This window comes from Bactrocera dorsalis, chromosome 5 (assembly GCF_023373825.1).
Source record: "Bactrocera dorsalis isolate Fly_Bdor chromosome 5, ASM2337382v1, whole genome shotgun sequence".
Lineage (NCBI taxonomy): Eukaryota > Metazoa > Arthropoda > Insecta > Diptera > Tephritidae > Bactrocera > Bactrocera dorsalis.
This window is the reverse complement of record NC_064307.1, coordinates 25,756,117-25,768,204: the sequence shown is the minus strand read 5'-3', so window position 1 is coordinate 25,768,204 and position 12,088 is coordinate 25,756,117. Positions and strand designations below refer to the sequence as shown.

The 12,088-nt window shown below is 33.2% G+C and overlaps 2 protein-coding genes across 2 annotated transcripts; one reads left to right on the top strand and one right to left on the bottom strand.

Annotated features, from left to right (window-relative positions):
* Positions 1-6,207: 6,207 nt before the first annotated feature.
* On the top strand, positions 6,208-7,117 carry LOC105225584 (uncharacterized). Its single transcript, XM_011204115.4, has one exon. The coding sequence runs from the start codon at positions 6,272-6,274 to the stop codon at positions 6,899-6,901; it is 630 nt and encodes a 209-aa protein (XP_011202417.2). The 5' UTR covers positions 6,208-6,271; the 3' UTR covers positions 6,902-7,117.
* On the bottom strand, positions 6,963-11,710 carry LOC105225583 (NEDD4-binding protein 2). The gene is made up of 5 exons (XM_011204114.4): positions 11,490-11,710; positions 10,741-11,423; positions 8,191-9,855; positions 7,594-8,126; positions 6,963-7,532 (listed from the first exon to the last, which is right to left on the bottom strand). The coding sequence occupies exons 1-5, from the start codon at positions 11,629-11,631 to the stop codon at positions 7,460-7,462; spliced, it is 3,096 nt and encodes a 1,031-aa protein (XP_011202416.2). The 5' UTR covers positions 11,632-11,710; the 3' UTR covers positions 6,963-7,459.
* Between the last annotated feature and the right edge of the window lie 378 nt (positions 11,711-12,088).

Here is a 12,088-nt window from a genome sequence, read left to right as displayed (position 1 = left end):
AAATGGTTGTATATCGGAATTTACTGTTCTACGTCCAGTGGTATGGTTGCGACATGTGCAGATTTTCCCAAAAAAACCCACTATTTGCTTGGAAGTGCTTCGTTCAGGTTCATCGTAACCTCGTTTTCCCAGTTGAGCTCCATTTCTTGCTTAATGGCTTCGTAAACAAACAAAATTGTCGCTAATGGTGTGAGTCAGATCCTCGTTTGGTTCGGGTTGTAGTATGATGATGTATCAGACATTATTTCTTTCAAAATGAGGCCGGAACAGGATGAAAACGACGACGACGATCTATATTTCTAACAACACGATGTGCCGCCTCATGTTTCACATCTAAACAAGGACACATCGCGCGCAAATTTGAAAATTCGTTAATTTCGGGAAATGATCTCATTATTATTTTCTCTCAAAGGTCTACGTCAATCTACCTGCAACGTTCGATGAGCTCGAAGACAACATTCAGCGCATTTTGATGAGATTCTACACTGGGCCGTCGAAAATTGGCGTAAACGGGTAGAGATATGCAAACAGAACAGTGATGGCAGAACCAATTATGATCAAATTTGATTGTTTTATTTCATTTTACACTTTTTTTTAATTATAAAATTTTATTTTAAGAATCAAAAGGCGTTTGTAGAGAAGGTAAGTACTTGAATTTTATGTAGCTTCTAAATAATTGATTAAATATCTTTGCAATAGAATTTTTAATATCCTAAACATTGGATGTACCAATATAACAGGAGAGATGAAAAGTTCACACGTTATCAAAGAAATTTTTTATTCAATATAATTATCTTCTAAGGCTTCTACAACGATTATAGCGGTAAATCAGTTTTTCAGTACCAATTTTTTATATACATACATTTGCCTTAAGCTTCAATTTCTGCGATAACCTTTCCATTATTGCTAAATTTCTTTCCAGCGAGCATTATCTTGAGGTCTGAGAACAGGAAATAGTCACTGCGGTCTTGGTTTGTGACGTCTTGATAAAACAGCATTTTCGCGATTTTGTCCTGTAGCCGGAATTAATGGTATTCCCTTTCGAAGAAAGTCATTGAATATTATACCACGTGTATTCCAAAATCTGTTTCATTGATATATCGTTGGAAAAACTTCACTTTACGAACATCCGGAATTATTTCGGGGACTTTTTTTTATGTTTTCGATCGTCCTCAATCGCGTCGTTCAAACTTAGCAAACCACTTTTCAACGGTTGATTTCCTTGGTGCTGGTTTCAAATAATGTTGACCAGTTCAAACCATGGCTTCAATAGTATTTTTTCACAAAAAATCAATGCTATGCCAGAATATTAACACACGAAATCCATTTGTGTATACTAACACACGTGGCTTCGCCCAAAATGCTGTTCATAAACAAAGGGATTGACTAAAAATCATATAGATTTCATATTAGTAGTACCATCTACATACATACTCGTATGTATCAGCCTACGAACTTTTCTGCTCACCTATTACATATGTACTTATTTTTCTAGATCTTACTTGATTATGATATCCTATTACAGCCGCTTACAGGTATTACTTTTTTCTGATAGCTGTGACTTCAATTGAACGAATTGATTCCGGTGTTATACAGCCGGTTCAGAGCTGTGCCATTTATCCTGTGATATAGTCTTCGGATCGGATAAAGTAAGTCTTGGATGCAGTCGCCAAGGGACCAACAAAAAAATTATACATAGTTGATGTTAAATATTGTAACCCTCATTTTCATATCCTGAGCAGGGTTTATTAAGTTTGTCACGAAGTTTGTAACACCCAAAAGAAAAAGTCATAGCATTGACCGACAAGTCTCTCAGTTTTTAAGATATACTTCTGAAATTTTGCACACATCATTTTCACTCCAAATAGCTGCTCATTTCATACAAACTCATTGAAACTGTATTGAAAACAAATTTCCGATGAAGTTGAACTCACTTACCGACTCAATAAAATACATTTTGAAATCCTTGAAACCTCAAAATAGATAATTTTTGTCGAATGGTAACCGTTGATGAGTGAGTTGTGGAAATTTAAAAATGGGTTATTTAAATGTATATTTTAAAGACAAGTGATAAAAACACACTCACAAAAATCTATTTGAAGTTCATATTTAAGGGATTTTCATAAAGAAAGGAAAAGGTTTGAAAAACTATCACGCGTTTATATTATCGGTCCACTTATAAATAAGTTTGGATCGATTTTAATTTGCTATTCAAATTACATATCTGGAACTGGATTGGGTCTCTCAGCCCAGTAATTTTAAGTCCACTCTAAGAGAAGGTAAGCAGTATATGATACATACATCTGTTGAAGGATTAAAAGGCATTCAAAATTTTCTCTCCAGTAACTGCAGCAAATAGTTATTTTGGATGAAAGTACAAGTAATAAGAAATCAATTGTTGTAATTTATTCTCAGCCCTAAACACAAAATTAGTCAACATATTTAACGCCTGCTTAGCAATGGAAACTAACGCAGATACCGAGATATCCTGTGCACACCCTATTTTTCCCTTTCAATAAATAAAGCACTTTCGTTTGAAAACTCTATCTGTATGGAATTCGATTTCGATACGGCATGAATGAATATTTAACATATTTAATAATTAACTCTTTCAACAAAAAATAATTTAATGATTAATATAATTAGTGACTAATATAGAAATATTAGTCACTAAAATGATTGTTTATAATGTACATATACATATATGTATGATAATATTTAAAAATAAATCTAATTAACTATTAAAATTTTGTAAAAATATACCAAAATAGAGGTATAAATTATAAACACATAAGTTCCGAAGTAAATAAATTAAATTAAATTAAATTGAAACGTCATTTTTTCTTTGTTTATAAGGAACTCGTATTCTAGACAGTGGTAACCAATAAAATGACCCATAGCAAGTGACGAGGGAACCGATGCACCAGTTTTCTGTAACTTATAGGCAAACAACCAAACAAACGAGTCACGATTACCGAAACTCTAATATATAATGTAAATGGAAAGAATTAGCGCGTAAACTAATACATACACAACTTGCAACTGCTAAGGTCTTTTCGTAAAAAAGGTATAATGGTTACACGTACATAAAAGTTTCAGTTAGGATTGTCAATTATGCCTTAAGAAAGCTATGTAAACTTTAACGAAAAGCTCTGGTATCGCTGTTAAGTAATCAATCAGTGATTTAACCGTTGGCTTGCACGAAAATAGCCAATGCAATGACCATAACTCTTCCCCAAACCCTTTCTCTCGAAAACTCGTCGACTTATCAGAAGTTGTCATCGTCCAGGGCTCTGCCCCATATAGCAGAACGGAGATGATGAGAGACTTGTAGAAATTTGTCTTGGTTCGTCTAGAGAGGACTTTACTTCTCTATTGCCTACTCAGTCCGAAATAGAGCCTATTGGCAGGAGTTATTCTTCGTTGGATTTCGAGACTTACGTTGTTATTGGTGTTAATCCTAGTTCCAAGTTAGACGAAATTATCCACGAATTCGAAGTTATAACTGTTAACAGTGACGTGGGAGCCAAGCCGCGAGTGCAACAGTATATATTTGTTTGATGACAGGAGAAATTTCGTCTTGTCCTCGTTCACTATCACTTCCTTATCCAGTCTGAAGCAAGCAGAACTAAAGGCGCGGGTGTTAAGGACAACGATATCAACACCATCGGCGTAAGCAAACAACTGTACACTCTTATAGAGGATTGTACGTGCACCATTGAGCTCTGCAGCACGAATTATTTTCTCCAGCAGTAGATTGAAGAAGTCACACGAAAGGGAGTCGCGTTGTCTGAAACCTCGTTTGCTATCGAACGGCTCGGAGAAGTCTTTCTCGATACTGGTGGAGTCAACGTCAGTTTACGCAGCCGTATTAATTTTGCGGGGATACTAAATTCAGACATAGCGGCATAAAGGCTCGATCATCTCTAAACGGGTTTGGATTATATGAAATATATTTAGACATCATTTGCTAAACATTAGCAGTGTGAAATCTCCATTGACAATATTGCTAGTGATCAGAATCGCTTTTGATAGTCATAACTTATTTTAAATTTTATGCAGATGTTATGTTATGCCGCACAAACGTTAGCAAATCTTACGACTTTTGTGGGATGATACTATATTCTAAAATTCTCCACTGTCTTCCTATGATTCGTTCAATGATACATCTACAAAGAAAATTTTGTTAATGAGCTTTCATAATTTTTTTTTTTTATACCTACGCCATTGCTACGATCTCTTAGCTACCTTCGCTTTTTTTATCCCCATCACTTTCACTAGAATAAAAAAAAGTAGGATCCATTTCGATATTTAATTAGCTATTGTTAGTTTATTGAAAATTTGCAACAGTTTTGACAATTCCACATCTATTGTGATCAAAAAATTGTAATCCGTTTGCCATCGTATGTCATAATGCCAATCACCGTATACGATTGACGTATCACGAAATTTTCTTTCGAAATGCTTGTTGATGTATACAGCATATATGTAAGTTTATTACAAATTAACCTTCTGGCATGGGAACATGATGGAATGCAATTAGCTATTAAGTAAACTCTATCTACAGCACTTCAATCCGTTTAGGTCGCGTCGGTTTGTTTTTGTGGAATTTCATCTCCGGATGTATCTCTAGGAATGTTAGATAACATTCTATCTGCTCCTTCGTATTCCGTAAGGATTCTGCAAATATAACAGTTAATTATACACCGGTAAAAGAAAATAACAACAAACGTTTTCTTACCTTTATTTTCAATTTTGATTACATATGTATATGGTACTGTCAATCAACTTATCGGCGTTAATATCGATAATTGATTGTTTTTCTTATACAATATTTTGTAAACAATTCATTCAAGTAAATTTTTACATTTTCAGATATTTCAAATAATTTCATAGCTATTGTAATTAAGAGCCAGCATTTTATTATTTTTTGGTAATTATGCTTTTTTAATGTGTCACAGAAAATTTACTATTGTTATCGACATCATTCAGTTGTATAAACACACATAATACATACACATGTATCTAAATAAAACGTTGAGCGGTTCCTTAACCCCGACGCGGCATCGCTATGTAAACCGGCAACTTTACATCAAACTACATCTCTCTTAAATTCTAAAATAAATGCAAAAGAAATAAAATGCTAAACGAATTAATATATTAATAAAACTTCTACTTATTTGTACAAACATTAAAACATTTAGTTAACATAAAAATTACTTCTTAACAGCTTCGACAGACGGCAGCGTTAATCCGTATTAACTGCATTAATCTGGATTAATTCAAGTGTTAACGAAGATGACTCCGTTGCTAACTCCCATTTAATCCTCAAAATTTTAGACAGCTAGTTGCATTTTCGTTGGAATCTATTGTGAATGAAAAATAAACAAAACTGACAGCAGTTTTTCAAATTTTCAACAATAAAACAAGAAGTTTTATGTTATGATGTTATGTCATGATGCAGTTTTAAAAATAAAATGTTAATATGTTATTGTAATAAAAAATGGTTTTGTAACTATTGGGCGTTTAACAAAAATATTATAAAAATGACTATCAGCTGTTTACGAGAGTTTCAAACTCGCAAAGCTGGCGTCTGTCAAGGCTATAACGCGCTGTCAAATCGAATCTTTCAACCTTCAGTGTTGCCGCCGCATTTATTTAAGGAGAGAACGTATATGATAGATATCGTAAGTAGGATGATAGATATCAAATACGTTCTCTGTTCATATTTTGTTGTCGCATCGGTATTCGTCACAATATGTCAACCAAATTTAGTGGGGACACTTATTAATATTGTGTGTTAATTCGGGTAATAACACCGCCCGAGACGAGGATTAAGTTTATGTTTGATACTACTAAACGTTCGAAAACTTACTGCAAAAATGTTCAGAATTGTTAAATTTTGTAGGAATGCTAGTTACAATCGAATTAAATTATTTCAACTCACGTATGATTAATAAATTTACTTACAAAGGCAGATATAGTATAATTTGTGATTTACTTTAGCTTAAACATAATGTCGTAATCGTATAAAACAATGCCAGCAATTTCTTGTTCCATAATAGAATGTATGTCGTTTATGCCGGGCTTCTGTATTCTGAACGAATAGTTTAAATTAAGAAACACTCGACTGCCGGCGTAATAATTGCATCTGGCAGCACTTATTCATTTCAAGTTGTCAAAATTTTATGGCCTCTATTTTCAAATATGTATTTGAAAGTGACGTTTTTGATTGTGTATTCATTTCGGTAAATAAAAAATAAAAATTTATATGATTAGAACATCTTTTATGGACAACGATACACTGCTAATTAACACCAGCATGGATATAAGTGAATCTCAAAGAAACACTTCTTACATTAATCGCTCGCAGTCCTCTCTCTCAAATGAAGGCGATTTATCATTTTTATCATCAATAGATCAAGAACTTGATGCACTTATATTAGGTGATGAGCTACCCGCGTTTGAAATTAGACTTGTTTCGCCTCTTGGACGTACACCTTCGCCAATAGACAGCAATGAAGAAGATTTTCGAACACCAACTCGGATCCAACAGTTAGATTGTGATTCTACCGCCAGTGAATGCTTAAATTCTGATTTTGTAACTCTTGAAGAAATCAACTCACTTATAAGTCCCCCTGCGGATGATAAAAGAAGCACTGCGGACGTGAGCCGTTGTAATAGCCTCGAGACTATATTTGAAGGTGTGTTCTTAAATACACCGCCAAAAGCAGGTAGTATTGTACGGAATGTTAGTACAACGCGGGAAAATCTTTTCGAAAAATTTATTATTAATCGGATGTTTAGTACTAAGGAAAATCAGGTTCCGAATATTGGTGCAGTTAATGAAGTTAGAAAACTAACTTCAAGTGAGGACATTCCTCAAAACAATATAAAGTAGATGAAATTATAACTATAATGTTAACAGAAGCTGTACAAAATGAAAAATTTAAAATATAATAAATGCTACATCTTTTAAAATGTAATAACGAAATAATAAAAAATTAATCGTACTTTAATACTAAAATATTTAACAAAAAAATACCTTAAATTTTATATTATATATTTATGTATAAATTTTAAATGTAACTGTTGTAAAATTTGTAAACGTTGAGCATTCAGGCAAAAAATTTATATTGCGGATGTTGTCATAAAGTATTAGTAAGATTTTTTATTATTATTTTCTGTTGAATAAAACTGATCTTCATCTTTTAAAGAATGATATGTATCACGAAAAATCACTTTTTTTTTACATAGCACCATTTTTATTTTGCACATGTATGTATGTATGAGTACTTAAATAATTCTACAAAAGCTTATTTTATCATAACAATGTGTAAAAAAATATGTATACGTAGTAACATTCTTATTGATAAAATACATATAAATACGTATTAAAACTTTAGTTTAAAATATAGAATGATTGCGTTAGGAATTTCTCACACACTGCCTGACAACATTAAATGTTTTTGGAGTGTTTTGATGCGGAAAATATTTTCACTTTCAGTAATCCTGGATTTACTTCACTCCACCTAGACAAGAAAATATTAATTAAAATAAGGTAAACTTCTATAAATGTCTATATCATCTTACCTTAGATTGCGCTCTTTTAAACGAATTTTAACTTTATTTTTAATTGTGGACACTCCGCCTGTGCTATGTAGACCACGTCCCGTTATTATGAATATGTGCTTATAATTACGAGAGATAGCTCGCAATCCTGTAATGTGTCGATCTAAAAATATATCCAAACAACCGATAGCCTCCAACACATGCAAATAATGCAAGTCTAAGAGTTCTGGGTTATTTTGAGTATATTTATGGACATCCATAATACAATTGGCTGCACGATGATTATACATATCCAATTTCATTTTGTGCAAGTTGGCAATTTGTGAATAATAAACAGCGACCGCGCTGTATCCCTTTTGCATTGCTTCTTTGGCTTTTTGATAGCATTCTGCTTTTAGCTGAGAATGATGTGCTGCTAGGTTTCGCATTTCTTCAAAATCATGCAATGCCATTCGTTTTGCTTCCTCTGGTTGCAGAGGCACTTTAATAACGCGCTCTCCATTAGCTTCGCTAAAGTTGATTTTGCTTTTGCTATTTTGTTGTTCATTTTTAATCTACAAAAATAAAACAGATAAAAAGATATACAGAGAAAAAACTTTATAATATCAACAAAAATACCCTTTCTTGCTCTTCTAAGGTACAGTCCACCAATTTCTTATGTAAATCTGAAACTTGATGGTCTTCTATGGGCTGAGTGGTTTTATTAAGTACTTGGACTGTTTCGTTGTAGTTGTTATCATGAGCTGTTAAAATTTCAACCAGTGTTTCTCGTGGAATGTTTGGAAATGTTTCGCATAGTTTCATTTGCGTTAAGTGTGAGGCCAAGTCGCTTGGTTGATATTGTTCTTTTATTTGTTGTGTTCTTTGGACTTCTATTTCTTGATCATTTTTGTAAATTTGCCATGCATATTCCATATCTAGTAACTCCTGAATATTTTCAGGCGACTCCTTACAATTTTCATACTTTGGATTTTTAAGCAAGCGGGCAAAATCAGCATCTTCGCTCATTATTTGTTGCCTTTGTTCTTCAAGCTGATTATATGCCGATTCTATCCATAGCATGTAAAGCTCTTTAGCTAGTGAGCGTGGCATAAATACATTTAAAACTGGATTATCCGGTAGCTTTTCTAATAGTGACGTCATCTCAGCTTGGAATATTTGCCTCAGTTGTTTTACTAAATCTTCTCCTAGATTTACCTCAATTATTTCATTTGTTTCCGAATTGAACTCGTCGTCATCTGCAGTTTCCTCTTCGGTTAGGGGATCAGTCTGAACTTCAATATTTGCATAACATTTTTGAGGAGGATTACGAAGTTTTTCTCGCATTTCACGCAGTTTTCGAACATGTGGAGAAAATTGCTCTCCATCAAGTACAAAACGATTTGCTAATACTTCTGATATTTCTTGGAATTCTGGATTTAACCGTTGATTCATACGCGTAGCTCGCGTTCGTTGTCTTTGTGGTTTGGTTCCTGGTCCCGGAGCTTGTGTAAGTATTGGTGATATCGATCCAGTAGTATTTTCCTGTATTAGCGCGCAATTACATTTGAAGTCATCTACAACATCAGGTACTTGTTCCATATTAAGACTGCCGGACGGGGCCATGAGTTCGTCCTCTCTCAAAAGAAGATCAACTGTCCAGTCAATATCGCCTCCACATTTTACAAACAAATCCCAAAGACTGGCCAATTCTTTATTTGGATATATTTGACGTAAAGATGCAAATTCTTTATTTTCGTTCTCACATCCGATACTATGACGTTCAAATGTAGGTTTTTGCTTTAAATCTCCTCCTTCCTGCTCTTTACCGCTTTGGGGTTTATTGGAGTCGTAAACACCTTCGCGTAATAAGTCTAAAATAGTCTTTTGTTTCTTTTCTTGCTTTTCCTTATATTTGGATATTTGAATGTGGTTCTCAGATAAGTTTTGTTTCATATTCCAAAATTTGTTTATTTCTTGTTCATGAGGCTGCCAAGCCTCCGACTCATTATTATTGATTAAGTTCATTTCATTTTTATTTTCAATTACATTTAGCGATTTTAATTCCGCTGTAGAGTTTTTCTTTTTAGATTTCTCCCTTTGTGGTTTCGGTGTATTTGCGTGTTGAGAGGTATTGTCGGAAGCAGCTGATGGAACTGTATTGAAGTCACTTTGTGAATAGTTTTTCTCAAATTTGTATATTTGAAACACTTCGTCTGTTTCGACATCTGTTTGTGTAAGCGGTACAGGAGGAATTGACCGTATTTGCGGTAATGTAACTTGGTATTTTGTCGTCTTTAGCATCTATGAGATAAAATATAAGCATTATACGATAAAATGGATGATTTGAAGAAATTTTTAGTTTCTTATACTATTTTAACATCTAAAGTGACTATTGCGCATATGTATACATGTATATTATTTACATTATAATTATTTTTTTTTATATTCCTTCAATAAACAATTTGTTTAAAAATGCTATCTAGTCAAGTATGGAAGGGCTAAGTTCGGTTGCAACCGAACATTTTATACTCTTGCCAATTGCATGAATCAAGTCCGGGGAAAACCCCTAAGATACAAAACTTCAACAAGAGGCTGGGAATCCAAGCAATTATATACATATAATTATATAGGGTACATACATATATATCTATAAATCACACACTTTCCGACATATTCAACATAACGTTTGTGAGAAAATCGAGAATCATTATACATACATATGTATGTATGTAGTATATGGGAGTTGGGGGTTGTATCGATCAGATTTTATCTATTTTTGTCTATACTACTTACTATTAACTAGCCACATACTAATAAAATGTTCTCTGAGCTACATAAAACCCTATATCTATAATTAGTTTTAAGTGATCATAGAACCGTTAGGTGAACAAAACTTTTATACTCTGTAGCAATATTTCTGCAAGGGTATAACAACGATAATAACCATTTGTGCTTTGCAGTACCGAATGTGCAGTTTAAACGGAACTGCGATTTGTTTATAGTAGTTTCAGATTATCCCCTGTATTCATATGTATATATATTTATGCATACATATCTAAGTTTGCATCATGTACATACACTTTTAGATATTTTAACCCAATTTGAATAATTAATCATCCTTAATATTTGTCGAGACAAATTATTTGGTTTTGTTAGCGTGTAAATGTTAAAAAATTGATTAATTACCTTTAATAAATCGTTCACTGTGCATTTCTCAAAGTTATTTAACATTATCTTTATTTTTTCAATAGGTACCCCGTGTTCATTTTTAGCGGCTAGTTTGGCCGCTGAATTTCGCCAGGATGTTCTAGGTTCTAAAATCTCAATAACATATCCATTTTGTACAGCAGTTTGTACGTAAGGCATCATTTCCCATAGCTTTATATTCGTGTTATCAATAAAAATTGGACTCCAACCAGCCTGAGCCCGGTCAGCAACTTGCCGTTGATTAAATTCATGAGCTTTATCTAATAGTGTCGGTTGATATTTATATACACCAGAAGAATTGTAAAAGAAGTCATCGGTACTAAATATGAAATCTTTAAATGTGTACTGATCGTTCATTGATACGCAACTTTCTATAAAACTCTTCGCTAAGTAAGATTTGCCACTTCCTGATGCGCCCCTCAAAAGCACCATAACCTTTGAGCAATCTTTTATCAACTTAGCAATACGCAGTTCTACAAAACTAGATGTATTTTGCGTTTTACTGGTCTTCAACGAGTTATCAGTGTACCGTCGGTTCTGAACCGTATCCTTATTTGCTAAAGGCATGGTTTGTTTTGGAACTGCCCCACTACGTAGTTTTCTTTGGTTTTCGTTGTTACCGTTGCTATTAGCTTTTATCAAATAGTCGACGCACCGATCAACTGCAACAAAATAATTTTATTACGTTAAAATCTACATTGAAAATGTGTATTTTTTGTTTAGATTACCATTCCAGGCTTGCGATTCACAAAGGTTACGCATTTGATGACTTGGCGAACAATTAAAAATATCACCTAACTGCTGCATAACATTCCGTTTTTCCTCTTCGGTTAATTGCGCATTTCTTGGTACGAACCCCGAGTTTTGCATTTTTATCAACTATTTCCTCCAGAACTCCCGCTATAATTACGATAACAATACATGCATTGGCAAAGCAGGAATATAAATGTTGGCAGAAAATGGTTACAAAATCAAATAATAAAAACAATAACAGTATTGCCATACCTTAGGAAATTTACATTTGATTTTAATTTATGCTTTAAGGTAATATTGTTATAATGAAAAAAATTCAAAATTCCCAATTGGAAGATACAACTTTTTCATAAAATATTAATCATTAATGTTTTTAAAGTTTATGAGCGCTAATACCGCCACGTGTAAAAACTTTTGTTTGTGTCGTAATAATGAATATTTACTTTTTGGAATTTTGTGAGTAATACATTGAAAATATTTAAACAATATACGCGTTCTTCATATTTTATTTATTTACTTACGTTTCTACCGGATTAATTTACCAAATTTGATGTTAAAAATTTTTGCTCTATAA

Bases quoted from the DNA above. Each gene is read 5' to 3' on its own strand.
- LOC105225584 (XM_011204115.4), top strand. From the start codon at position 6,272: ATGATTAGAACATCTTTTATGGACAACGATACACTGCTAATTAACACC.
- LOC105225583 (XM_011204114.4), bottom strand. From the start codon at position 11,631: ATGCAAAACTCGGGGTTCGTACCAAGAAATGCGCAATTAACCGAAGAG. The intron at 9,856-10,740 runs GTAATTAATCAA...TTTATCTCATAG, and splicing joins CAGTGAACGATTTATTAAAG to ATGCTAAAGACGACAAAATA. The intron at 7,533-7,593 runs GTAAGATGATAT...TTTCTTGTCTAG, and splicing joins TTAAAAGAGCGCAATCTAAG to GTGGAGTGAAGTAAATCCAG.